Raw genomic sequence first — 27,991 nt, 5'->3', positions numbered from 1 at the left:
GTCTAGAGGCCCATGGGCCAGCCTGGCCAGGTTAAAATAGGGGACATGCGGGCGAGGGGGCCTGGACTTACCAAAGGTGGGAGGGGCTGGCTATAAACATGTCACTTCTTTGGACTCGGATTCACCTGTACCCATACAGTAGCTAAGACTCGTAGGAGTCCTTTTGACTGGGGATGGACTTTATTGCATTTCAAAGTTAAACACAGTGATAGGTGGTGAGCACATTTAGGCATACTTATTGGTAGGTGGGTGTTTACACCGGTTCCTGAAGGGGCCCATTTACTAAAATGTATTAAAGTATATTAAAACAGTACTTTGAACACAAATGGAGAGCAAAAAATGAAAAAAAAATTACATGTCATATTGCAGTTTATTTGTACATGTTGGTAGGTGCTATGTGATGCGAGTGTCTACGTCACTACTGTGATGACAGTAGCTTCTGCGGATAATGAGTGCTTAGCCACTGTCTTTTTTTACAGTTGTAAAACCGTATAATAAACAGCTTTAATGCATCATCCACTGTGGCTCTTTTTTTCTAGCCACATCCAAACAAATTCCAGCAAATTATATTATAAAAACCCATGAAAAATTATGAAGCACACTATATGAGCATGACACCCTCTTTTTTTCTTGAAAAGTCCGTCGTTATCCATGAAATTCGAGGGATTACTGTAAACCACAAAATGATTTTTTTCTGGCATTGTGGTGGTGATGAAAAAAAGTAGATGACTATTTATTCGGGAAGGTGTGCAAATACCAGAGGCTATTAAAAGGCTATGAGTAAAAAGTAATTTTGCATTGTACTACATACGCAACTACACTCTGATAAGTAAGGCTATGTCTGGGGAGATTAATGGCTCTTCATTTTTTACACACAGTGAATCAGCAAGGGATTAAGGTAAAATAGGACAACCACTTAAAAATGTTGGCAAATTTTTGCAAAAGCAACAAAAACACAACCAAGCAGAAATTCAAGAAATACAATCCTTTCTATTATCAGTTTGATTATTTGTATAACCCTAACAAGTAATTAAGTGTGTGTCCTGAGGCGGACATATGGGCACACATTTATCATCAGGCTCAATAAGAGCTGATTTTTTTTTTGGCAGAGTTGAGATTACTTATTTATCTACTTTCACAAATCATGCTCATCTCCAGAACACATATATATTATGCTGTTTCACAAACACATGATAAAACAACATATGACATGAGCGTCTCGGAATCATATTATTTATCATTCTAAAAACGTTTCTTTGGAGACATCTTGAAGATACTGAGGTAATTTTTACTCACTTCAGATACAAGTTGTGATACCATGTTTGCCAATATGGGAAATTGGAAGTTCCCAAGTGGGTGTTGTAGGTGATGTAAGAACACAGCTTAACTGCAGTGAATGATCAATACAAAGTGACTTACTGACTTAAGGTATTAATGTGAATAATTGCAGCAACATCTTTTTAAGGGTGACTTTCTCACACTTTTCGTATAGTACATGTGTTCAACAAGCCCACAAGTTCATGCTCTGAAGCGCCAAGCCCACAATCCACTCAGCCTCAAATCCACTCAACCTCAAAACCACAAAGGGTTAAATATCATCAATCATCTTTACCAACGTTGTCTGGGCACGGCCAGTAACGCAATGTCAACCACATTAAAATTATGCTCTGCGTGAAACATCAGCGTTTATGTTTTTCAGTTTCTATTGTCAAAAGCTACCGATTACTAAACAGACATAGGATGATATATTGGGATTTTTTTCTTTTAAACCTTTGGGTCGGTAAAGAAAAAAAAAAGCCTGGCTAGAATTTTGAGAATAAAGTCAGGGCCTTGTCTTATCTTCACTGACCCCTAGCCTCTTCAGTACGTATCAAATTGATATAAAAGATGACCTAACTGTAAAACGATTAGTCATTAGAGAATAATCATTCCTGGAATGGAAAAGAATAAATGCAATGGGAAATGGTAACAGGTTGAAGTGTTTTCCAGCACTTTTGTCTCACAAAAGTTCTCAATTTGAATTTCATTTCAGTCCTTCCTATGTAGAGTTAACCAGTTAAGTAGAGTTTGTCTCATTTCTCATCTCATCTCATCTCAGGGTGGGAAAATAGATCGATCGGTGAATTGAGAAGCTTGCCTTTTGGCTCAGCTTCTGACCATGACGAGGATGGCGGTATGGAAGATGATTGATTGAGGATTCGTCAATTACCATATAAGTTCAATTCTAAGTGATGAGGAAAGAAACTTTTAAAGGTTCCTTTATGTGTTGTAAGGGCATGTATTAATGTGAAGTGAAAAAAAATCAAAACCTCAAACATCTGGGATGTCAGGTACTTCCCAAATTTTGTGTGTTTGCGTTACCTGGGGAGACTTGTGGGATCTCCAGCTGTACTGGTGGCTGTGGAGGCTAGCCAGCAGCACGTTCTCATCTGTGTCAACCTGGCCAAAGCGCAGAGTCTCATGGGTATCGTTGCAGATGACATAATGGCTGTAAACTAGTTCCTCAGCCTCTGGATTTCCATTCTGTAAAAAAAAAAGTCAGAATGGTGGTTTAACTGAGGAGCTCATAGGTGACAGGAGACAGAAGCTTTTAGATCTGCATATATATTGTTACAGATGCAATTACGACAACATCAATTTAGCAGGGTATGGGTTCTTGAGCTTCATGAAAGTAAAAAAATACATTTAAAGGAAACAAAAAGATCTTTCCAGGTCAGCTGTGAGTCAGTAGGAGATTGTGGTGATTCATCAGTGGGAGCAGGATAACCTCAACAGGGGAGTGCAAATCACAGGCTGACAGCTAACCAGGATACTGCTTGGAATGAACATAAGGGCCAAATGTACATCTTGTTTTCTCCGCTTCGGAAACACTTGACTTTCTCGCATGGTACGGTATATCCCAAAGTAGCAAAAGGCCACAATTGTATTAGGTAATTCAATAAACATGTTATTTATTTATTTATTTTATTAAAATAAATGGAGGAATGAATGCATTTGGTAGTATTTTATGATTAAACCACTTAGCTAAGTATAAATGTGGTCAGTATACAGTATGAGCACAAGTCAAAGGCTGTCATCTCGTTTATTGTTCCAGTAATTCTACAATGACTGTATGTATATAATTATCGCTGAGTTCTTATTAGGATAGAACAAAAAGTTGGGTAACTGCAAACAGCTGTGCTATTATGTGCTCATGACTATATTAATTCAACCAGAGGGCACTCTGGTTGTAGAGTATAGTTTGTGATACTGCGTTCCTAATCAGATCTAAATCCTTGGATAAATGATAAAACCATTATGTCTCTTGCATGCCTGTGTACCTTGGACAGAATCAAATGGAGCTTATGGCCAAAACTATATGTACATTTTATAATTGTGTTTAAGCTCTACTGAAAGAATGTCTGCCCTAAAGCAATCGTTCTTTCCAAGTAGTTCAGAAAGGTCCATTTACTGGTACTCAGCTACTCACAAAAATGACAGACTTTCAAATGGCAGAAGAGTTGGTTGTTATAACAGGCTGCCAATAAAAACTTACAGTTTGACTGCCAAGCACGTTTAAGGTTGTGAGGTTGTTGAGGCTATTGAAAATGGATGGCAGAGTTTAAACAACTGCATTAGAACTTAGTGATGAAAAATGAGTATAATTGTCAAACAGTGAAGTCAGAGCGTGAGAGTGAATGAAAGAGAGAAGAGAAGGAATGAGATTCACTGAGAGGGTAGGGAGAGAAGGTTAGGGTGAGAAAACTATAAATGGCACAGCTGCACTGGTTTCATATCCACATCCAGTTAAAAAGTGGAACATTATCTGCGCTCCCTATCAAATCTGACACTGCACATTTATAAACTTCCGTGAGCCATCTTGCTAAGGCCACTCTTTGATGGTATAGTATTACTGCTCCAATCCACATGACAACACGATAGGCACAGCACAACGTTCCCCCTGTACATGCAATCATTACTTTACAATCAATTTTAATTGTTCAAATATGGGGATAAACTATATGAAAAGCCAACTTCTGCATCGGAATTGAAGTATAGCTTTCCCTTATCAACCCAGATACTGTTACTTTAGTATTCAGAGTCCAAGCAAGTGATAAATACACAGATGCCCATAAAACGTCTGCACTACAAATTGTAAATAATGGTACCCACTCAAAATAAGACCACATAAAATATTAAATTACAGACTGACGCCTGTAAAATATTTATGAGTGGAATTCCAGATGAGAATAAAGATGCATAGACAGCCACTCTATTGGAAAGGGACACATAACAATGGGCGACCACTCTAGCTACCATTTAATAATAATCCACTGGAGAAGTATTTCTGTACTGTCAGTGATACAGCATTACATTTCCAATAATGGATATCTCAGAAAAAGCCCTATGTCTTGCCAAAATACATTCACACAACTGAATAAAAGATTAATGGTTGTGAATCAGATGATATCCACTATTCCTTTGATTGCAAAATTATGTTTCATTGACATCGCGCAATACTGGATCTAAATATCAATGACATACTAATATTTCAGTGGTTCTATTGGTGAAAACATTCTAGATCCATTGATAAACTCAAAAACACAAGTGATATTATTCTCTAGGTTGATCTTGTGAGATACGGTGGTATGTACCTCCACTTACGAAATTGATTCGTTTCAGAAGTGGTTTCATAACTTGGATTTTTTTGTAAGTAAAGATACATTTTACATGTAAAAGCTTTTATTTCAAAAGTGCTAAGATTCACAATAGTACCCCAAAAAACTTTAAAATTTAAAAAAATATATACATTTTGCATAAAATAAGTGCAGAACACAAAAAGAAAAATATGTATTTTACTTACATTTAATGTTTTCTCTCTACTTTGGTCTATTTGTAATTGGACTTTTGTTTGGTTTGTACCCTTTGAAAGGAAAATGAAAGATTTTGAGAGCACTATCTTTATAAAAAAAAAAAAAAGTACATCTGCGAGCCGCACCGTGGCAGTCGAGAAGCACCTCTGATCTCAATGTTCTTCGAAAGATGACTCGCACCCATAACTCTGCTACTAGCTGGAAAACCATCTTTTAACATATTGTTTCAATTTGCAAAGGGAGAGAAAATGTGTGAACACAGAATGTATGTGCGTGCGTGTCTCTGTCTGTCAAGGCATGCGTGTATGGAACACACAAAGGAGAAAAACTTCACTAGAGTCTCACTAGAATACTGTATACAAAGGCCTGTGAAGATTTTGTGTTAAAATACATTGTGCCAGGCTTTTGTGCGGCTTCTTACACCAAAGCCACTTCCCTGAGGTTTGAGGCTGAAAGGCACCAAAAATGAGGTTGGGGAATTAAAAATCGGATGAAAATATTAGAGGGTTGTAGTGACGCTTTCTGGGACAACTGCATTTAAGTAATTCCAAATATATAGATCTAATTGATTTAAAAATTATATTACCTTCTTGAAAATAGCAGTAACACAAAAACTAAAGTGCCATGTTTACTTGCGGCTGCTTGGAAGAACACAGATGAAAATATATATCATTATATATACAGTATGAAATGCTCCATCAGATATTATTATTCAAAAGTAAAACCATGAGGAAACTTCAAGTCTCCAGTGGTCCATGTAATGAGTTAACACAGTTGAGCAGAGCCATGCAAAGGCACAATGTCCCTAGTGAGTGAGCATGTATGTGTGTGTGGTAGAGAAGTGGGTGGAGGACCCAGGCCAGATGAGGTCTTGGCAGGTGTCATCACTCAAACATTGCAATATTTTCCCGGGCATGCCTTCAAACACCTAGTGATGTTGCATACTAGAGGCAGTGGTCAGAGTTGAGAAAGTAGGGATGACAAGGACCAAAGTGCTTAAGTACAACAGAAACACTGCAGCTGTCTTGGGCATGATTTACAACTGAGCTAAATGATGGTCCCTTTCTGCACATTATATGTGTACTACATATATATACAAGACTTGGATAAAATCTAAACAATTCTTGGGAACTGCTCCATTTTGTTATCGTTTTGTTTAGATGATATTCCACCTCGGAAAGGAGAAAGGTGACTTGAATGTCTTTCCGCATATTCTATATCAGAGCATAGATAATATTATCTTGGGATTTCCCCAAGAGATTTACTTAGCCAATACCATATGCAAGAAAAAGTCTCAATCAAGTCAAGAGTTTGATTTTCAACTAATGCAATACTAAATAGAACACATTACTATTCTACAATGGGTGTACAAATTGCAGTTTCAACTGAACCGAGTTAAATTGTGGTTGAGGCACACCAGATGATGACGACAAGCTGCAGGTGTTGCTTGAGCCAACTGAATTCGGGCGGAAGGCAAACTACACACTACACTGGTCGCCAAACAGCCGCTGGGCACACAGAGGGACAGACAACCACTCATGCTCACAATCACACTGCCACCAAGTGAGAATTGAACCCTGGTGGAAGAACCACTGCATTATTGGGTGGCAAAATAAATATTAAATAAATCAAAGCAAAGAGGCATATTTTGTCATTAAAAAGACAAAAAAGACACAAAATTGCGACACTGATTATTTTAAAAGGGTTTAGGGTAAAATTACTAAATTTACATGAAAAGTATTGCTCTAATTACAAATAATTAAAGTTACAAAACAAGTTGAGAAGCCAATTACTTTCGTAAAAAGAGGTACAACTGTATTTTACATTGATTACTAAAGTTGCTTAGTCCACAACTTTTATTATGTACCGTGATTTTGTTTGTCGTACCTGTTTCCAGCTTTGTAGGACAGTGTCCAATGTATGGATGGCATACTGACTGACTGTTGTAAACATAGGTTCCAGAAAGATATTCGCATCCCACACGGTGCTTATTGGACAACATGTTGTTGTAGCCTGTCCCTGAAACAAAACACACAAAAAATATACTAATAATCAGCTCTCCTAATCGATAGACTCCAATAAACTTTATACAACTTTTTTCATCAGCGTAATTGAAGAGTAGTGATATTCAATTTTGTAAAAAGAGGAATTCAGTATTAATCAACCATAATAGATTGTGATTGTAATGTAATTTACCTGTATAAGACAGGGCTGCAGAACCTGCAGATGTGTTAGGTTTCGATATTCCAGCAGCTTGCAGTCTAGCTGGGTGGAAAAGTTAAATTCCCGACAACGCTTTGGTCCACTTGTCCACTGACGCACGATGATCTGTGGTTCCCAAGTACCAAAAACCATGAACTCTTGTTTTTGGGGTAACTTCCCATCTGATAAGAAGGGTCGGAGTTTTTGAGAAGGAGCTGCAAAGAAAGGAAATATTTCAAAAAGGTCACTGAACAGATTCAAACTGAATGTTGAATGATTTTGTTATTGGTTTTTTTAAATCCTGACCTTTCCCCAGTTGTTCTAGATGATTGCAGAAGTGAATTTGCATATGTGCTAACTGCAGGGACACACCCAAGGAGGGGACAAACCAAGGTGCAAAGCAAGAGTCCACCCGGGTGCATGCTGCAAGGGCCATGGGTGATACCAACTGATCACAATGTAGTTGGGATCCACAATCACTATCAGAACTGGAGGAAATGAAAGAGGAGCAGATTTGATATTTGATCTTATCAAAGTTCATTGCCAGTTCAAATGAAAATCAATGAGTGGAGGAAATACATACAGATAACTATTAAGCATGCAACATTACATACAGATTCCCTGAAACACACTCAATGAAGAAATGTTATTGAATTATTAAACAATAATGTTTCTCCAAAATGTAAGTTTCTAGGGTCAATCAAACTACCACTTTACTTACACTACTACCATTCAAAGGTTTTTGGCAAAGTGTATATTTCAAATGTCAATCGAGCTGCCATTTTATATACAAAGGTTTTGTGCAAAGGTTTTAGGTTGGTGGGTATTTTTTTTGCTCAGGAAAAATCGTTGCTTGAATGAATTTCTAATTAATTGTATGTCAGAGGGGCAGCCCAGTGAACGAGTGGTTCGCGCATCAGCCTCATAGTTTGTGGTCGAGGGTTCGATCCCAGGTGGGTCCACACTGTGTGAAGATTTCCCAAGTCTCAAGTGGGTTTTCTCTAAGTACTCCGGATTCCTGCCACATCCCAAAACATTTAGGGTAGGCTGTTTGAACACCCTAAATTACCCCCAGGTATGAGTGTGAACATCAATGGTCGTCTGTGTCCTAGTGCCCTGTGATTGATGGGTGGCCACCGATTTAGGGTGTCCCCCGCTTGGTGCCCATAGTTAGCTGGGATCGGCTCCAGTACCCCCCACAATCCTTATGAGGATAAGCGTTTCAGAAAATGAGTGAATGTATTTAGAGTTGATGGAACTGAAGTTAATATAATTGATTATCACTAATGAATATTTTTCGAGTAACATCGTGTTACGAACGTCCTCAAAAATGGTTGTCGCGGAAAATACTGAAGATTTCAGAAACAGTGATACACAAGTAGCTTAACCTGACAAAGTACAATCTAACTTATATGTCTGAGTTTTTCTTTTTTTATTGCTGGAAAATAAAGCACATCAGACAAAGTTAGAGGTGAATCAAACTTAATCAAAAAAGACAAATAACCTAGACAAAGTACATATAATGTTTGGACTATGATTATAATGAAAGTCAGATGTATATTTAGTTTTACACTCTTGTTGTTAGTTTCTTCTTTCTTCTCTTACATGTTTTCTTGGCCCTTCCCTTTCTGCTCATCTAGCCCACTAAGCCACACGAATGTGGGCTTGGCAAATTCTATTCCACTTAAAGTACCCTAAATCTCAGGAGGAAATAGAGCAAGGAGGAAATAGCTGAATTAGGGTAAGAAAAAAATGCAACAAGAACGTGTGAAACCCATAAGAAGTCAGAAGGTATTCACTGACATACGGGAGAAGAGAAGCAGTGGTAGTAAGACTGGAAGACCAAACGCATTCTTTTTGAGGTGTTACAAGTTGACCCAACCCTTCTGGCAACTTGTGAGCCAAACCGAAGGGGGCTTTTGCTCCTTGTGCTTCCCGTGAGCTTTCCCTCGATTAGATACACTCAAGGTAAGCAGGAAGGAATCCGGATGGGGCCTGACAGGCACTTGGTGTGCTGGGAAATCTCATTAGGCTGATCTGAACGCCTTCCAAATCCACTCCCAACTCCTGCTCACCATATGTGGGACAAGGGACAGATTGCTGACTTTTTGCGTTTAGTTGCCCAGATGAGAGCAGTGTGTCCATTCTCATTCATACCCAATGTGAATATAAAAACACACAGCACAGTGAAAGTTGATCACATATAGCAAAACATGTCAACATAGGCCCCCAGTGCACAGAAGAGCAACAGAAGGCCAAACTAGGTTATTCCCATTGCACTTTTACAACAACTACTGTTGTATCTAGAGCTTCACTTAAAAACATGAAAAATGCAATCTGCTAATCCAAAAAAAATCTCTCACACAGTCCTACACCCTCTTTGACGCTTCAGCAGCTCTTGTTGAAGGAGGAGATCTTAACTCTTTTTCCAACAAATGATCAAAGATTCCATGATCACAGTGTGCATGACGTCATCAATTCTCCTAACATGGAATCATTCATTTTCCATACTACTTCTCCTTACAAGGGTTGTGGAGTGATGGAAGAAAGCCCAGTTGACTATGGGCAGGAAGCGTACTGACATGCTAAATTTGAAAGTTCAACAAGCATCTTTAGTATGCTTGCAGTTAGACTGTATCAGTTCAACAGTCACATCTAGATCTGCTCCACTTCAGTCTCAGTGGACATGTCAGATTCTTATGATTGACGTGTTGCTTGTTGTGAGTGGTGGCACAGTGAAGCTGAAACAAAACGGTTTCTCCAAACCACTACAAAGTGGATGCGGAATATAAAAAATGTCTGGAGAAAGTGTCACTACACAACACTAAGCTCTAAGGGTTCAGTTTAGTTTGCTAATGTAAAATTTGGAAGAGTAAATCTATCAAAATGGGTTTGAAAATGTCTGTTTAAATAAAAGAATGCCTTTGAAGGGTTCTTTATTTTGCTACCCATACTTACATCCAATCTAAGACAACTACTCTATCTTTTGATAAAAAATTGAGTAGCATGTATAGCCATTTATGGGAAAATTGACAATCTAGTGAAGTAGACTTTTCCTGGTAGACACAACATCATAAGTGATATGATATAGTTCTCAATTGGTACAATGTTTCTCCACAACATTAATGGGATGAACATTAGTTTACCTTTGCTCATCTCCTGTTTCACTGTTATTATTTAGGACAATCCTCCAAACATCTGAGGCCACCAACTCCTTCTGCTGATCAGTGAAGCTGAGTTTAGGAAGTTCTAGCTGGCAGGCCCGGCTCTCTGACAGGTTAAATTCCCGATAAAGAACAAAGGCCTGCTGGACCTCATCCCAATACTCTAAGCTGCATGGCACCTGAAAAACAGTGAGAAAATGACATGTTGTTTATTTAATACAGCCTGTGATTAAGACCTCTCATGCCCCAATAATTATTTGTTGTCACTCCAAATACTGTAGCTTTAGTTTACTTTTTTGGCACACTAGTTCCCCATCACTATGCAGAAGATACTGTTTATTTTCAGTCAAGTTTTAAAAATATAACCACCGTACTATGATACTTTGGACAATGTTCACATCTTATGATTAACCAAGTCACATTTTTAAACGATAGAATAATACTAATGAGACATAGTATAACAACAGACTACCAGACAGCATTTGCATAACCCGCAAGTTTTTTTTTCCCATACAGAATAACAATTAGGCTTTGTGAGCATTTTCACAGTGCAATGGCTGGCAGGGCTAAAGTCATTTCTGTTACAGGGAGCCAACATTAGCATTCATGTACTGGATGAGTGCTCCTGTGTGAACAAAAAGGCAAATTCTCAGGTTTCACTGACCACCTGCAGAACCCTGCTACTGATGGATCAGAAGTGGCAGGGAGCTCTCAGCAACCCACCTGATAAATGCCAGACACCACGGCATGTAGGTGCGTGTGGACTGCAGCGGCCTGTGTAAATCAATTTGTTTACTAAAGCTATGGTGTCCCAGGACAATTTGGGACTGTCAAGAGGGCCAATGTCCATATGGGCAGTGCTAAAATTTGTATGTGTGGCTCTGAACCTTGATCAGATGAGGTAACTGTAGTTTACATTGTGTATGAAAAGTCACATAGGGCTTCCTTGAATCAACTTCTCATAATTAGAGACGACAGAGTTGTGCACCCGCAACCTTAGTACTTGCCACTTGAGCAGAAACGTAGAGTCACATAGAATTCCCAGACCTGATTTTCCCAACCTGTTTTATTCTACCTACACATAACAGCTGGAATGACTAAATAATGATCATATACTTAACAGACACTGCTAGATTCCCATCATGTCCATCTAACCGCTTGTACATCGATTTTTGCTGAGCAAAGTCTAATCCTAGTAATTTATTTTGTTTTTACCAGCAAAAACAAATAGAAAACAACGGAGATGAAGCAGAAAAACACTTCCATGCCCAGGTGCTCAAAAGGTTTAAAAACATGACATTATATAAAATGTTTCTCATAAAATTATGTGGAAACTGCAGATTTGCACGATAAGCCACTAGGTTGTATTCAAAAAAAGATAAATAGCTAAATTTATAAAAGAACATATGAACGTCATAATCGATATGTACAGTTTAACATTCATTCTGGTGAAGTGGAAGTAAATAGAGTATGTGCAATGTTAACCTTACTTGTGTATGTGCCTTATCTGATGAACAATATGAGACTATAAATAAATCACACACTCTCCACTAGAAGCCATTGAGGACTTATTGATGTTAAGGCTGTCAGGTTATTCATTTTCATTAGTTCAAGTTCCATTTTGGAAGCAGTTCAAATGCCAAGAAAATCGACACATGTTGAGGGCAAGTACTGTAAATATTCAAAATTCTTTATAAATGTCTTTACATCTACAGAGAATGGCTGATCTGAGTTCTATCACTGTCAAGTACTACAGTTTCTGCCAAACCTCAAACTTTTATTTTGCATGGAGTTACTTGTCTTGGACTGATTGACATATTACAGTCCCTCTGAAGGATAATTAAAAACAGGCGACCTAAAGCAAACACACAGCATGAAGAAATGATTTCAATTTCCACAATGAACCCAGGTGTGATCGCTGAATGAAAGTTCAAGTATGCATGTGCAACTGAAGACTCCCCTAGCTGGTGCTGAGACTCGGACTGCTAACATACCCTCCTCTGTTTTTCATGACTTTTATTAAAAAGATCAACACTGATTAGGTCCCCAGTTCAATGACTGGTGTCCCTATAAATAAAAAAAAATCCTCGGGTCACTACATCTTATCTCAGCCGGCAGAAGAATTTAATTGACATCAGCTTGACCAAATGTTTATTCAGGAGATGAAATTATTATTTTCTCTGAAAATGACCCCTGCTATGCCGTCTCAGGTGGGCTAATACTTGTTAACTTTAATCAGTGCAGAAAATCAGTGATCATATGTAATGCCAAAGTTGGAAAAAGGGACTGAAGTTTTTGGTGGATGAGATTCAAAAAACCCAAATCAAATTAACCAAATGAACAGTGCAGTAATCCCTCGAATTTCGCGGATAATGTAGACCAGACTTGGCCGCAATAATCAAAAAATTGTCAAGTAAGAATACACCTATTATTACTACCATGCGATATGTTTTCGCACCTATACAAAAACAGAAGTATACCAGTCCAGTTATCAGTGTATTTATGAGATGTTACAGGTATAGGCATATGGAGTTGCAATGTATTAATATCTAAATATGATCTACATATCAAAAAATGTGAATACTTTAAATACTGTACTCAATGAAAATACTGTCAACCTTTACCACTTGGCAATTTCAACATTCTGGGAAATGAGCAAGAAATGTTCAATATGTCCCAGAGATTAATGGAAACATGGTCATTGCCATCGAATATGGATAGCGTCTTGACAGTGTCATGTCTTTGTACAAAAGCATTGATTTTTAAAAAAATTATGAGAGTATTAATAGATTTTCTAAGCAAATAAAAAAAATGTGTCTAGCCCCACTGGTTTCCTAATAGGATAAATTCATTTTTTTCTGGGAGGTATAAGAATGTTTAAACAGTGTGAGAGAGAGTGCACGACTGAGTTGGTTTGGATGCGGTGACTGTTCAAAATATATATTGTTGGTACCCTATTATTTGTTTAACAGGGTGGTCATGAAGCAAGGACCCACTGTGGAAATATAGTTAAACTGATGAATTATATAATTCTTGAAAGAATTATATTTTGAAACCAGTGTCAAGTGAGTTTGATCGTGGCGATAGTTCTCTCTGACATGCAATAGCATAGCTGTTTTTTCATCAATCTAAGCCCTTTTATGTGCGCATGCAAACATCTGAATAGTTATTACATGGCAGACTGAATTAAACTGAAATATTGAATGTGTGCATTGAAACTCTTACTCTGCTTGGCAAACAACAAGCGGGAGCATCAGTGGGCAAGTGTTATTATTAGAACCTCGCATCACTCCTGGCAAGTGAGTGTATAGGGAGTACAGAAAGATCAGGTATTAACAGAAGAGACAGTGTGACATTAGAATGGCAGTGAGGTGAAAGTTTGACATGCAAAAAAAAGCAGGTGCAATGAGATCATCAATCCCATCGAAGCCAAACTTAAATCAGGTCACATTCTCATTTCTATCTTCTGCATGAAACAGAGGAAAGAACTGGATTTTGAGGTCTACAGACTGTATTGCTGCCTTTATCTGCTCTATGCTTTAGAATACTCACAGCAACATCTGTAAGGGAACTATCAGTTTAACCCAAAGTCAAGAATCTGTCAACTTCCATTTCCAACTCCCTGGATTCTACTACCATCTGTGTGAAAAGAACGGTAATATGACTGGGAATAGCAGTAGCTTTTAAATCCCACTGGAGGGCACTGGAACTAGATGGGAAACCACAACCATTTAAATGAAGGGGAACTTGATTTCACAAATATCATCTGCTCTGGGGAAACAGTTCTGATTATTACCGCATATGGGTCCTCACAACTAGGACCCCTCATCTATTACCTCTATCTATTCAGTAAATTAGAGACAGCAACGTCAGATGGATTTGTGGGGGTGACAAAGCGAGGATGAGGGAAGTGAAAAATATGGATCGAATTTTGTCCACTAGCAATCACTCAAAAAGAGCCATTTTCAGTGAAACTTTACATGACAGACAGGAATTATAAGACAGCTCTCTTTGCTCCACTATTTCTTTTTCTTTTCCTACGCCTCTCACTTTACATTTCTCAAAATCTATCAGCCTCCATCTCTGTGTGGCTCCATGGTAATTCTAGAGGCCTGAGAAATAATGACTGCCTTGGTTTCTGCCGCTCAAACTGTAGTGTCTAGATGCAAAGTGAGTTAAATTCTTTTTGGAACAGAAACTGAATCATTAGTGTTTTTTATGGTTGCATTTCCGTTCTTTGACCATTTTCATTTTTTTCTAGTCTTGGGAGGAAGTGAAATAATTAAAGCATCTGCAGTTTTGCATAAAGTAAGGCTAGCTGCTTGTTGGCCAGAGGCTTGAATTTATTACATCTGGGATCACAGTGACATTTGGCTGATGGTTGAGGGGTCCAGTTCAAATATCCCCCTTGAACCTAACCATTGCGCTCAAACACAACTGACAGACTGATGTGAATATTTGGACACAGCCGTATGGCAATTTTGGCTGTGTGACACTATAAGTAATGGTGCCAATAAATTACGATTACTTCACAATAACATTTTTCAAAAGGTCATGCATTTTTCAAATGGAGTAACATGTTACCCAAGGCCTCCTAAATGTTGATTACCCACAATACCTTCAGTATGTTAAGGTAGCTCACTGCTGAAGTCCTTTAGTTTTCAACAATTGTCCTGTCTTCTTGCAAAGATACATTTGTGACTTTCTCAATGATTATTACAGGGTGAGCTCGATCATATTCAGCAGATCTACAATGTCTTGTGGGTCTTGTGTAAGTCTTGCTACTGCAACCCAAAAATTTTCTCTAATACGGGATGAAATAAAGTTCTAACCATAACGTAGACACATTCTCAAAATTTCACATTACTCAAAGGTGGTTACAGTCTTTGATGGGGACTCAAACCTACTCCTTTCAACACTTGACTGAAAACATTCAGTTTGTTTAATTCTTTTATTTAAACAATAAATTATTTTAGGCAGGAATATGGCACATGACAGGGGGATTAAGAGATGTGGAAAACACATGTTCTTCAACCAAAGGTTGCATCCTGCACTTTATGGCATGAAACTCATTTTCACTCATAACACGCAAGTAGTCCCATGCAGGACAATTATTTGATTAATGTGGTATTTGGGGTATTGGCAGTTGATGTATAAATTACTTTCATATATATTGGAAGGTTTATTATTGAATGGTTTGTATCTAAAACTATGTTTATTTTAGCTTTTTTAAAAATATATTTTTAGATTTTACAAAATGATTTTTGAACTAAAAACTGAATAAAATGATTTAAAAATTACAATTATTGATTTAAAAGGGGGAAAACCAGGAAATTTAATATACATCTATGATCATTTTAATTTGATCCTCCAAAAAGTCTGCACTCATGATTGATTTTCCTGGGCCACACAAAATGATGTGGTGGGCCAGATTTGGCCCCTGTGCCACCACTTTGACACCCGTGGTCTACGCCATTTGGAATTTACTTTAGCAAAACATAAGCGCAACAAATTACATTATTTAAAAGTTGGTTTATTTGACAGGGCCAAGGTCTCTGTCTCCCAACTGCCTGCTAATGAGTCTGACGAGTCCAATCGGGCAGTAAAGATCAGAGGAAACAAAACCAAACAAAACAAAACTTTGATTTACATAAAACAGGAATGTTTTGCGCAAGCCAGAAAATCATAACTCCAAACATTTAGAGTAAAACCAACTAACTGCTTAGTAATCATTAAGGTCAGCCTTGATTTGAATGCAGATGGAAGAAGTGTCAACATAGGTTAGGAGCCAAATACTATTTTGGAAGCAGAGTTGTTGTCAAGAAATGACACCGACTAAATGGACTAAATGGAAAAAAGAAATAGAATCTGGTGTGTAAGCATGTCAGTGACTTATTTGACCAGTACCAACTGGTTTTATATAGTATTATACAGCAAACTTTGGTTTGTATTTGATGAAGGTATTGTAAACAGAGAATTGGCAAGAAAAATACTTGCTTTCAGGTCAAAAATGCCCATAATTTGACATGGCTTACTGTATTTAAAAAAAAAAAAAACACAAGCACTACTTCTACAACTTCTACTACTACTACCACAAGCACTACTTCTACAACTTCTACTACTACTACCACAAGCACTACTTCTACAACTTCTACTACTACTACTACCACAAGCACTACTTCTACAACTTCTACTACTACTACCACAAGCACTACTTCTACAACTTCTACTACTACTACCGCAAGCACTACTTCTACAACTTCTACTACTACTACCGCAAGCACTACTTCTACAACTTCTACTACTACTACCGCAAGCACTACTTCTACAACTTCTACTACTACTACCGCAAGCACTACTTCTACAACTTCTACTACTACTACCACAAGCACTACTTCTACAACTTCTACTACTACTACTACTACCACCACCACAAGCACTACTTCTACAACTTCTGCTACTACTACTATTACCACCACCACAAGCACTACTTCTGCAACTTCTACTACGACTACTACTATTACCACCACCACCACAAGCACTACTTATACAACTTCTACTACTACTAATACCACAAGCACTACTTATACAACTTCTACTACTACTAATACCACAAGCACTACTTATACAACTTCTACTACCACTACTACTTCTCCTAATACTACTACCACTACTAATACTACTACTACCACTACTACTACTACCACTACTACTACCACTACTACTACTTCTACTACCACTACTACTACTAATATTACTACTATTGCATCAATTAAGCCGGTGTGGGTTGTATATGAAACAAATTTTAAAATAAAATAAAAACTCTGGCCCATTACTGAAGCTTGAAGTTCGAAAAAACGGTAATAAATCTTGTGAATTACAGTCATTTTACACATTCTAAAAATGTGTCATATGTAAGTACTACATGTCTGTGTATAATGTCAGAGACTAAGGTGTACGTCATTCTATGATATGTCATCTTGGTATGGCCAAGGTCAGCACAGTTGTAAAAACATACTCAACCACCCACTGTTATGCGATGTAGGAAACCTTTGGGGCTCCTAGCAATAGTTAGCAATGACACACATCAATTAAGGTAATGTCAAAATCAGTCGCAATAACAAGGCGTCACGGAAAACTTAGAAAACCCATAAGGATGCCATGTAGCCTTCATAAGTCCTGTACATATAGTAGTGTTATGAACCTTTACTGGTCCCAAAACCTAGTTCAGATGCATGTAGTACTCCAGGAATTTGTCCTGATTTATTTATTTATTCATCTTTTCTCTCTTCCTCCCTAGTATTGCCATATTGATTTTATCTTGTGCTTGTAACAAGGGACTAAATATGGAAATTAGCCTTTGGCTATAATCTTACATATTTACATGTATATTTTCATTAATGTGTGTTGTCACTTTTTAAATAAATCAATCTCAAGAGGGGAAGATTTCCTTAAAAGTAATTTCTTTTTCTTGTGCACCCCTGACTTTGTTTGCTGTTGATGCAAAAAGCTTGCATATCAATAAATAATTTTAAAACTTCAACCAAGGCAAAACATCCACATATCACTAAAACATTCTTAAAGACCGATAGCATGGACTTCTAAATTATACAAATAGTTGGAAGTTAATGGATTTAAAGATTATTTGTGTGTTCTTTTCTTTTAATGAAATGTGTGCATGGTTCTACCTGTAAGGCATCCCCTAGGTCAGCTGTACTGATTTCAGGGTCCTCTGTTGTATTGAAAGGAACTGGAGTTATCCTGACGAAAGTAAGGACACGAGGTTCAGGATACCTCCACAACATTAGTCCTGGGCTATCCTCTGTCTCACTGTGGAACACAACCTCATGTGGACATGGCCATTTTTGGGAACCTGTTAAAATCAAATAAAACAAATAAGACACTGTACATGCAGGTAGAATGTATGTCAACGTATATCATTAAATTAAGGAATAAAACAGTGATAAAATGTGATCAGATGTTAAATGTGTAAAATCACATTTTGGTTTGAATGCCAATTTGTAAAAATAAATATGCATGTGAAAATTTCTGAAGTTTTCATTATTCATTCATTTTCAGTGTAAGTTTTTTTATCGTTATTCAACAACAGAGTATTTTTTTATGTTCTTTTTAATGAAGAAAGTTAATGTAGTTACTTTCATTAAGTTAAGTCTCAAATTTACAAGAGAAAAGATGTGATAGTTATTGTGATAATTATCATTATCGAGTGACATTTTTTTTATCGTGATATTTTTTTGTCATATTACCCAGGCATAGTCTCCATAAATGCTCTATTTCAGTTATTTTTTCCTATTGTGGAATAACCAATCATTTTAGTTCAAGTCTTTTATTCAAACTTGGCTTTATCATCAGAAACAATTAAGAAAATAATGTATCCTATATATTGTATGGGGGCAAATCCTATATCTTCCTTTGTTTCTCATGTTGTCTCAATTACTTAAAAAAGTATTCCCTTGGTTTTGGGTCTATCGTTGTCAAATATATAATTTCTTTTTATATGTTCAAAATAAATAGCTAATTTTGACTTTGATGAGAGATTGTAAAATGTGTGAGTGATGCATTTATAGTTGTTTCTATGGAACACCAAACAAAACATAGATGTCTTCATGCTTTTAGAATTTTTATGAGCATACGAAAGAATATAAACAGTGGGGCAGAGTACATTTTTTCTCTTTCGAGTAAACAGTCATTGACTGTCCACCTGATGATGTAGTTGTTCACTCGTCCAACTGAGGTGCAGGCAAGCGTGGGTTTGAATGGTTGCTTGTCTCTCTATTTGACCTACAGCTGACTGGCGACCAGTCTGGGGTGTAGTCTGTCTTTCGCTCAAAATCAGCCTTATGAGAATGTGCCTTATGGATAATGAATGAATGAGTCATTCACTGATTAGTGCCAAGCACCTGAAATGTTGGATCGAAATTTGAGAGAGCTGTTTGAATGAAGTGCAGCTGCTGTTTCGGATCCTTTGGAAACAATGTTTATTTGGGAAAAAAAAAGTTTGTCTCCAGGGGGTACAAAACAGTAAGTCTTTGTAGAAAACAGATTTCAGGGAGCAGCAAAATCTGTCTGTTGGTAAATGTTCTTTTCATGTCACGAGGCCAACATATTACCTTTCTGCAAATAGAGGATGAAACAAAAGCAAAACCAGACACTTTCATGGTTTTCCTTTCAGTCACATTAGCAAAAACCCTTTTGTTTTTGTTTCCCTCTATCTTTCACTTCTCTGAGTCCCTTCCATCCCTTAGTCAGGCCCTTGGGGGTACTTGCACTTCTCTGTACTTTAGGGACTGCTTTCCTCTGTCTGTTGAAAACATGTTGCAAACAGATTGCCCCCTGTAACCTTGTTCTGGCAATATACATTTTTCATCTAAGATGTAAGAGTAAAACTGCGTGAAAAAAATACAAGCACCAACCGCAGTTAATAGTGTCTGACTACGCTACAGCCAAGGAGTAGTTTGATCTTTTTTTTTTAATGTTCCTTTGTGTTTGTCTAAAGCAACACACACAAAGCACATAAAACTGGAAAAAACAACATGTTACTTGAAGTAGAACCAGGAAACCAGAGTGTCTGATTGAACTTTGTTGATGTCATCACTGCCTGTTTAAGAGTAGAGTATGTACTCCTTTGACTCATGAATTTAGTTGAAAAATAAATGATTCATGCCGGCCCGGCGGCTTGAGTGGTTAGCGCGTCGGCCTCACAGTGGGGGTTCTGGGCTCAAATCCAGGGCGGTCCACCTGTGTGGAGCATGCATGTTCTCCCTGTGCCCGCATGGGTTTTCTCCAAGTACTCCGGTTTTATCCCACAATTCAAAGACATGCATGGTAGGATGATTGGACACTCTAAATTGCCCCTAGGTATGGTAGTGAGAGTGCATGGTTGTCCGTCTTCTTGTGCCTTGCGATTGGCTGTCCACCGATTCAGGGTGGCCCAGAGTCAGCTGGGTTAGGCTCCAGCACGCCCACCAAATGAGGATAAAGCAGTTCAGAAAATGAATGAATTAATAAATGATTCCGTTTTAAACACGAAAACATGCTGAGCATTAACAAGAAATTAAAATGTGTTAGTAAATTAAGTGTTGTAACTCACAGTAGAAAGCTCAAATGTAAAAAAAAAAAAAAAAGTAAAAACCAATAAAAAAGAATTCTCACAGGAACTCAAAATGCAATTTGAGGATGACTTCCACTATGATAACTTTGTCAAGTCATAATGTGTATGTTGTTAAAGTTTAAATTTCAAATTGAAATAATACGATCATGAACAGTAACCATTGAAATAAATCCTTTGGGATTTACTTTCCACATGACCCTTTAATGAAATTCAAAATGCTTTTTGAGAACCTGTTTCGTAATAAACTACTGTCATCTACATCTTAAATGAAACTTTAGCTTGCATTGGAATCATTTTGATCCTGGATTGTTCTGCAAACACATTTAAACCATGGGATAACAGTAACAATAATATTCACCTGTGTCCTGGATGTACTGAAAGTGACTTGTTCGCAGGTCATCCGAGCTGTGCTCTGAGCGAGAACAGGAGGAACTTGGGGAGGGCGGAACCTGGGCCTGGAAAGTCTTGGCTTCAGAGCAGTTTTCTACAGAGTCCCCCTTCTTTGCAGCATGGTAGGCCTGTAGATGATCCACCACCAGCTTCATGCAATTTAGATGTTCTTGTCCCCAGAAAACCTGTCATGCATAGGTTAGGCAGCAGAAAAGAATACAATTCATCAAAGTTAGAATGTCGGTAATTCAACTAAAATAGTTTGGAAATAAAGTGCATCTGTAAAATATGGACTGATTTTCTTCGCTTTAGCATTTTACTATGTGTAAGAAACAAATTTATTTCAATTCAATTCACACAGGCAAGCAATGTAGGTCTGCTGGGGTTTGGACAAAGGACCTGGAATCTTTGAGTCAAAGCTCTTCACAAATAGTGCTGTTGTACGTGTTGCACTTCTAAGCAACGTGTGAATTTATGATTTAGTCCAGAAAACATTAAAATTCATGGGGTTTCTTTAAAGCCTTTTGAGCGAGAAAATAGCATGAAGAAACTGGAAGGAATTCCAGAGGTTTTTGTTCAGCGTTTGAGTAAAACACCACAAAGCAAAACATACAATTATGGACTGAAGACAACCACTGAAAAAGATAGTAGTAATGTGGAACAAGCCCTTAAGTAATAATGTAATCATTTGGTCGAAGGGGATTTCCAACCTGAGACCATAATGTTGGGCAAAAAGCAACTAAAATATAGTATAACTCATCTTATGAATAGTTTAGTACTTTTCCAATAACCAAATCAATGGATTTCACGGATTCAGTAACTCTTGTACTGTACAAAATATACTATTAATATGATTGCAACAAGCTATACGTAATTGCAATTAAATTGAACTTTAAGAAAATACTTGTTCTGCAAAATATTTGCAGAGGGACTTGACCCACATCACATGTACTGTAGCCATTACATATGCAGAGTATTTAGACCTGCAGAAGTCCTCCTTTCAGATCCAGGAGCAGCTTTGGGGGACCAGGCTCAGGTCCAGGACTACCACTGTGCCGACACCACCTAGCCTCTAGGGAGCCGTTGCATGAAAAGGGCCCCAGTAGGAGATGGCTTCTGTCCTTCAGCCCTGTTCTCATCAGCACATCTTGTAGCTCCAGCTGCACAGAAGCAGATTGTACAGCATCTGGAAGAACAGGAAAAGTGACAAGAAATGATGAGAGGTTACGCAACGATTGAAAAACATTGGACAAGTACAATGGAAAATGTTAGTGCAGTCATTGCACACAGAATCCACAGACATTATTATTACATTAATTTTGAAACTGATGAAATAAAGGAAAAAGCAATCAAATGCAATTGAGGTTTGTTGATTTAATAACTACCGTGGAACCTACAAATTCAAATGCCTTAAAGGTTGAATAGTGTGTAATTTAACAATTTCTGGAAAAAAAAACTGTTTAAAAAGAAATGTGTGCGCGTGACATTACACCAAGTAGTATTTTCTCGCAGGCTCAGAAAATCATGGTAAATTTACATGGGAACTTCCCTCTGTATAATCATTGGGGTAACCTCAATATTTTGACAAAACAAATATTTGTTCCTATCAGCTGAAGTCAACTTCATTTCTTTTGCAACTTATCCAACATTCCTTGTTGATTGGCATAATATGGCCAATTTAACAACAATAATTTAAAAGTATACTACGTACACTCATTACCTTTTGTCACAAAAATAAAGAACAAACATTGTCCATAAAGTAAAAGCAATAACACATTACTTTATACAAGTTCATAAAGATGAGATTTAACTGCGACAATTTGACGCTAGCAAATATTCGTTCAAGTATAAATGATCTATATAGGAAAAAAATCAGAATAATTAGGATGAGGGAATAAAGCTGTCCTTGCTTTTCTTTAAAAGTGTGCTGCTAACCAACATGTTTAAACAAATATTGTGACTGAATACAACAGGGTGAGATACACATGCAGAAGCCAAACACCTAGTCATCTCGAAAGAAGCAAAAATAGCAGGAGCCACCACAATAAGACAGCACTCTCTGTCCTTTCCATTTAATCGCAGATGGGTCATTAACTGTGGTCACAGCCTGTCCAGAAGTTGGCCTTAAAGTCCCCATAAATCAGCAGACTCCAACCTCATCTAGTAGTTGTTAACATAGCATGGTTGAGCTGGTCAGTCACAGCAACAGCAGCAGCCCATTTCGAAACCTCAAACCAAAATGACTAATAAAGCCCTGTGAAGTGGTCCTTTGCCTTTGACGGCAGTAATGGTCCCTCCACTCAGCTTGGCTCCAAGTCCTGGGAAGCAGAAACGTAAAGCGTGCACGTACGATACCCCATTATTTTACACAGATGTGGCTAACATGGGGCATATTTAAAAAATAATGCACTGTATATATCACGCTGTCATCCCTTTTGACTCAGTGTCTTGAATATTTGAAGTCTTTTTTTATATTTGAGATTGTCAGTCAGGCAAGCCAGCGTAATTTGCAAAGGTTGGATTCAGACTCTAGTTCAAATATAACTTAGACAACTAAACCATTATGCTGATGGCATTTCCTTTTTTTTAAGAATGAGCAAAAAACTTGGTTACGCTCACAGTATGTAACTGATATCAACGTCATTACATTTTTTTACTGACTTGGACAAGAGTGCGGGGAATTCTATTCATCAGCCTCCAAAAATAAATGCAGCTGCATGCAGGTAAGGTTGTTTCCAGTACAATATGATATCCAGTGGACTACATACTTGGCACATGATTCATTTACCAATTCCTCTATCCAATCAATAATGACGTAAAACATTTTCTATTCAAACCACAGCTGTTCACAGAAACTCCAGTGAGTCCATCCTGCATGATGTTGGTATAAGTATAAGGAGGCATGCTAAGCTATGCAGTGCGTGTGGAACAGGAGCTGAAGGGAACAAATGTATGTAGACTTAGAGAGAAAGTGAAAAGTAGGGGTGGTGTTTTGAATGACATCAAATGATACAAGTGACACAAATCTTTCCAGACTTGGTAAATTGACTAAGATGTGAGTCTTATTCAATATTCGGGCCCGACACCACAACAGGAGTGTTCCAATAAAGGAGGGTTGTTTTCCAAAGAATAAATCATTCTGAAATATTACACTGGAGTGAGTCATTTGTCTAGGACAAATGCTGTTGATACATGTTGGCAGTTTACCTGCTAATGTCTTCTGGTGATGTGGTGCACAGAGAGTTATTTATCAAACAGGCTTACATTTATGGTGAGGATTTGACAGTACAAGGAAACTCCCTAATAAGGTCATTTAAATGCTAAATAGTTGTTTTTTGAGTCCTATTTCAGTAGGCAAAACACACTCATGCATCAAAGCATAGTGAGAAAAACAACACAACTGACAGCCAAACCATATGCTACACTGTATAAAATCACAACCACATATGCTTAGATACAATGGGCAATTAACTCTCACCATGTGTCATTTACAGTGTAGTTGACCTCAGTCTCCTGCAGTTTAAACCAGAAGCAGGAGCAGCAGCTCTCAATAATTAGGTTAATTCAAAATGATTTTCACGAGGGGGAATCACAGTCATGCCTCATCCTTTTTTTCCATCCAGTCATGTCATTTGTCAACCTCCTCCCATCCATGCTCAAACTCTGACCATATTACATGTATGCCGGCCACAGGAAACCCTATAGCCGTTGTCTGGTGCAACAAAAATGTGGGCAGAAGGAATGTACATTGAACGAACGGACATAGGAATACAGGGAGATGTGCCAAGTGCAATAAAATAGGAGTTATTAATAAAAAAAAACACAACAACTTCCTAGAAACATCAACTCAAACAATTTGACAAATATAAACAAGAAATTCCAGTAAACATTGACATTATGTTCTCTAGATACTTGCTTTGACATGGAAAAATAATCCTAAAAAAGATAGACTGGAAATTGTGCGCAGGGGAATGTGGACCTTTGACTTTAGCTACCTCAGTCATTTTAAGAATGCTGACCTGTGACCTTGATTGCTTCTGCCATTGTAGTTCACGCATCCTCACAGATAGATACATATATTTGTATATAAACATAGAGAAGGATAAAAGGGCAGCATATATATGTGTGTATGTATATATATATATATATATATATATATATATATATATATATATATATATATATATATATATATATATATATATATATCGCTTTTTCAGATCCATGCTAAGATCCTTTGACTTTCCCATTGTAGCGTTTGTTGGTGTTTGCATCAAATGAGCCCAATTTAAATTGCCTCAGAGAAGTTAACAGCAGTAGTCACTTATAACCACTCACAAGAAGTTAAGAGGCCATGCAATGAAGCACATTTCACTGACAACTTTCCAAGTCACCAAAATTGCTAATTCGTGTTCCTGCATGTATATTTTTGACCCAACAGATTTGATCACTTTTTCTGTTCACCCATAATAAAGTCATAAAAGACACAAACTTCATGAATGTTTTTTGTGATAAAGAAGTATCTGTTCTAATCACTATATCAGAGAAAAATCAGAGTTGTAGAAATAACCGCAAACTCAAGAGACCCATGACATTATGTTCTTCACAAGTGTATGCAAACTTTTGACCACAACTGTATATTCTAGGAAGCTCAGTCCATGCATGGCTGACTGATGTAAAGAACTGGTAAAATGTCAAAATGCTGAGAAGTTTCAATCAAAGATGTGCAATTGCTAACCTTCACTGGAATAATTCTCTACAAACTTGCCAGTAAACCAGTATGAGGCTCTTTCTTCAGGCTAACCTATAACTTATGTCACTCCAGCAACTAAGTGGGTGGTGAGGGTGGAAGTTTTCATGGAGTGAAATACATCTCTGGCAAACACTCGAGTAAGATTAGATACGATCGTGGCTGATTTACTGTCTCGGTTTCTGCTTGGCAGCCCTTATCTGACCACTGCTTGGTTGATTCATTCTTCAGGGTGAACTGGTATCAATTAGACACAACCTAAAAGAGTCATTACTTAAGTAGCAGAACCTTCCATAGACTTTCTGGGATGCTTAGAGTAATTGGAATAATATATTGTCAGTCACCACAGGAATACACTTTCCATTTACCACAAGACCACTCTAGGAAACTGGGTCCATAGGGGCGGACATCCCATCACTAGGACAAGTGTTGAATGTCGTCCAAGTCATTGGACATCTACGATGTGATAAATGTTGTTCAGTAATATATGTGTCAATTCTTTATCCAAACCTAAAAGCTAAAAATGCTTGGGAGAATTTGACAATGTTTTCTGTTGTAGTCGACATTCTGGAATTGAAAGCAAAACAAATACCACCGTTTATTTAAACAGACTCAAATTCAAAACAAACAGTCCAGCATAATATTATGATTTATTACTTATTGCATAGTTGGCAGTTGTTTGATTTAATGTATCATTATGATCTATGAAGGAAAATAACATGATCATCTCAGTATAATCATTTGATTTTAAAATGCACTTTATTTTAGATAAGCACTCTAGGAATTGGATGGTTTTACCAGCGGCAGTAATTGACTTCATCTGAAAAATTACCTTGGCTTCACACTTTCCTTTAAAGGGAAGACAGAGTGTTATTATGTTCTAATATTAACAGTGTTTCACGTTTATTGCTTAGACAGTAATGATTATGTTCAAAATGTTACTTTAATGAAAATGTCATTGTTTAAAAAGTTATGTTGATGTTGATGTAGGGCAGATGGTTATGTTAATGAGCCCTACTGATTTGTAATCGTGAGGGAACAGGGCAGCTTACTCATAAACACATTTTCAGCACCAGGAAGATAACCAAAGAGTTATTTGATTATTTAATTTTACAATTAATGACAGGGGCAGGCACTCAACTTAGCCAAGTACTTGTTTTACAATCAATAAAAAGTCATCTTGACTCATATTGGTTGTCCTATTGAAATATGCTTGCGAACTTGATGATATCACTAGTCTACAAAAATGGCTTTTCTTTTATTATATTCATCATTGTATGTGTAAGAAAATTACATTACAAATAGTTTGCACTCTTAAAGAGTACACAAAAGATTAGATTTTTATTCAAAAGTCATTTCAGGACATGAGGATAAAATTAATCATTTTCATTGAATATGATCAAGGGTTAAATAAACATTTGTTTACTTTCTGGCATGTTACAGAGCACAGGCATTTTATGTGAGGAAAATAAGGGAGAATTAAAGCACCTGAAACAAGTTGGGGAGGTAGAGTTGGGTGCTGGGGTGTCAAAGGTCTGAGAGGGTCCACAGGGGCACTGAACTGAGGTGAAAGCTTTCTATGTCAAACTACATATATAAGTGAAAAAGTAGGCATGTGTGTGTTCATAGGAAGTTGGGGGCACTCTTTGGGCAGTCTGATGGAGAGCTGAGAGATTAGGGAAGGTCTTATTTCATGGCCTTTTGGACATCTGTTCTCTCTCTTTTTGCCCACCTCCCTCCTTTCTCTCAATGAACTATGAATGCCCCTCTACCTTGGGGAGTGGTGAGCTGGGGATGGCGGGAGGAATGCAGGGCTTCCACTTGCTTTTCATTAACACAGGATCTGGTAACACACCTCACTGTCAACCTAATCCCCTCTCTCTCCATCTTGTTCGTTGGCAGAGCGTGGCTGCTATGACCAGGTACAGACCCCAGATGTTGAAGCAAACAAGAGTCTGATGAAGGGGTGGGGTGGGGTGAGCACAATGGCAAGAGGAATACCTCTAGTTGGCCTGCTTTCTATTCTTTCTTTAAGTGCTATATCATATCTCATTCTTTCTCTTTCTTCCCATTTTTTTTAATTCATTGGCATCTATTTCCAGTGTTTCTTGACCCAACTCCACAACATTTGCTCTTTGCGCACTAATTTAGTCTGCATCAACATTTTACCCGAGCAGATTTTTTCCTCAGTCTTTGCATCAATCTTTGACCATATTTCCTTAAAACTATTTTCTTTCTTTCTTGATACTGTTCTACATTTGGCTACTTGCACACCTCTGCTTAGTTCTGTTGTAGTCCACCAATACCAACAATCATCCACTCAGGGCTAAGAGTGCAACACGAGTAGAAGCAGTAGTGGTCCATACCGTAGCAGTAGTCTTATTACATTCCCTTGTCTAAAATCTCACATGTACAACCATTCCCATGGGGGTCATTCCCATTGGATGATTGACACCACTTGAACTGAATTAACAACTTTAATCTGAGCAATTTTCCAAGC

At 37.6% G+C, this 27,991-nt stretch overlaps 1 protein-coding gene across 7 annotated transcripts in view; it reads right to left on the bottom strand.

Annotated features, from left to right (window-relative positions):
* vps13b (vacuolar protein sorting 13 homolog B) overlaps positions 1-27,991 on the bottom strand; it is a 197,146-nt gene that overhangs the window by 27,362 nt on the left and 141,793 nt on the right. For all 7 annotated transcript variants that reach the window (XM_077720537.1, XM_077720539.1, XM_077720538.1 and 4 more), the window contains 8 exons: positions 21,725-21,927; positions 20,710-20,926; positions 17,908-18,092; positions 10,202-10,398; positions 7,362-7,543; positions 7,050-7,270; positions 6,741-6,872; positions 2,362-2,523 (listed from right to left, as the gene is read on the bottom strand). In XM_077720537.1, coding sequence (XP_077576663.1) covers positions 2,362-2,523; positions 6,741-6,872; positions 7,050-7,270; positions 7,362-7,543; positions 10,202-10,398; positions 17,908-18,092; positions 20,710-20,926; positions 21,725-21,927 — 1,499 coding nt within the window. The remainder of the gene's footprint in view (positions 1-2,361; positions 2,524-6,740; positions 6,873-7,049; positions 7,271-7,361; positions 7,544-10,201; positions 10,399-17,907; positions 18,093-20,709; positions 20,927-21,724; positions 21,928-27,991) is intronic.

Source organism: Stigmatopora nigra, chromosome 7, assembly GCF_051989575.1.
Source record: "Stigmatopora nigra isolate UIUO_SnigA chromosome 7, RoL_Snig_1.1, whole genome shotgun sequence".
NCBI lineage: Eukaryota > Metazoa > Chordata > Actinopteri > Syngnathiformes > Syngnathidae > Stigmatopora > Stigmatopora nigra.
This window is presented reverse-complemented; position numbering and strand designations above follow the sequence as displayed.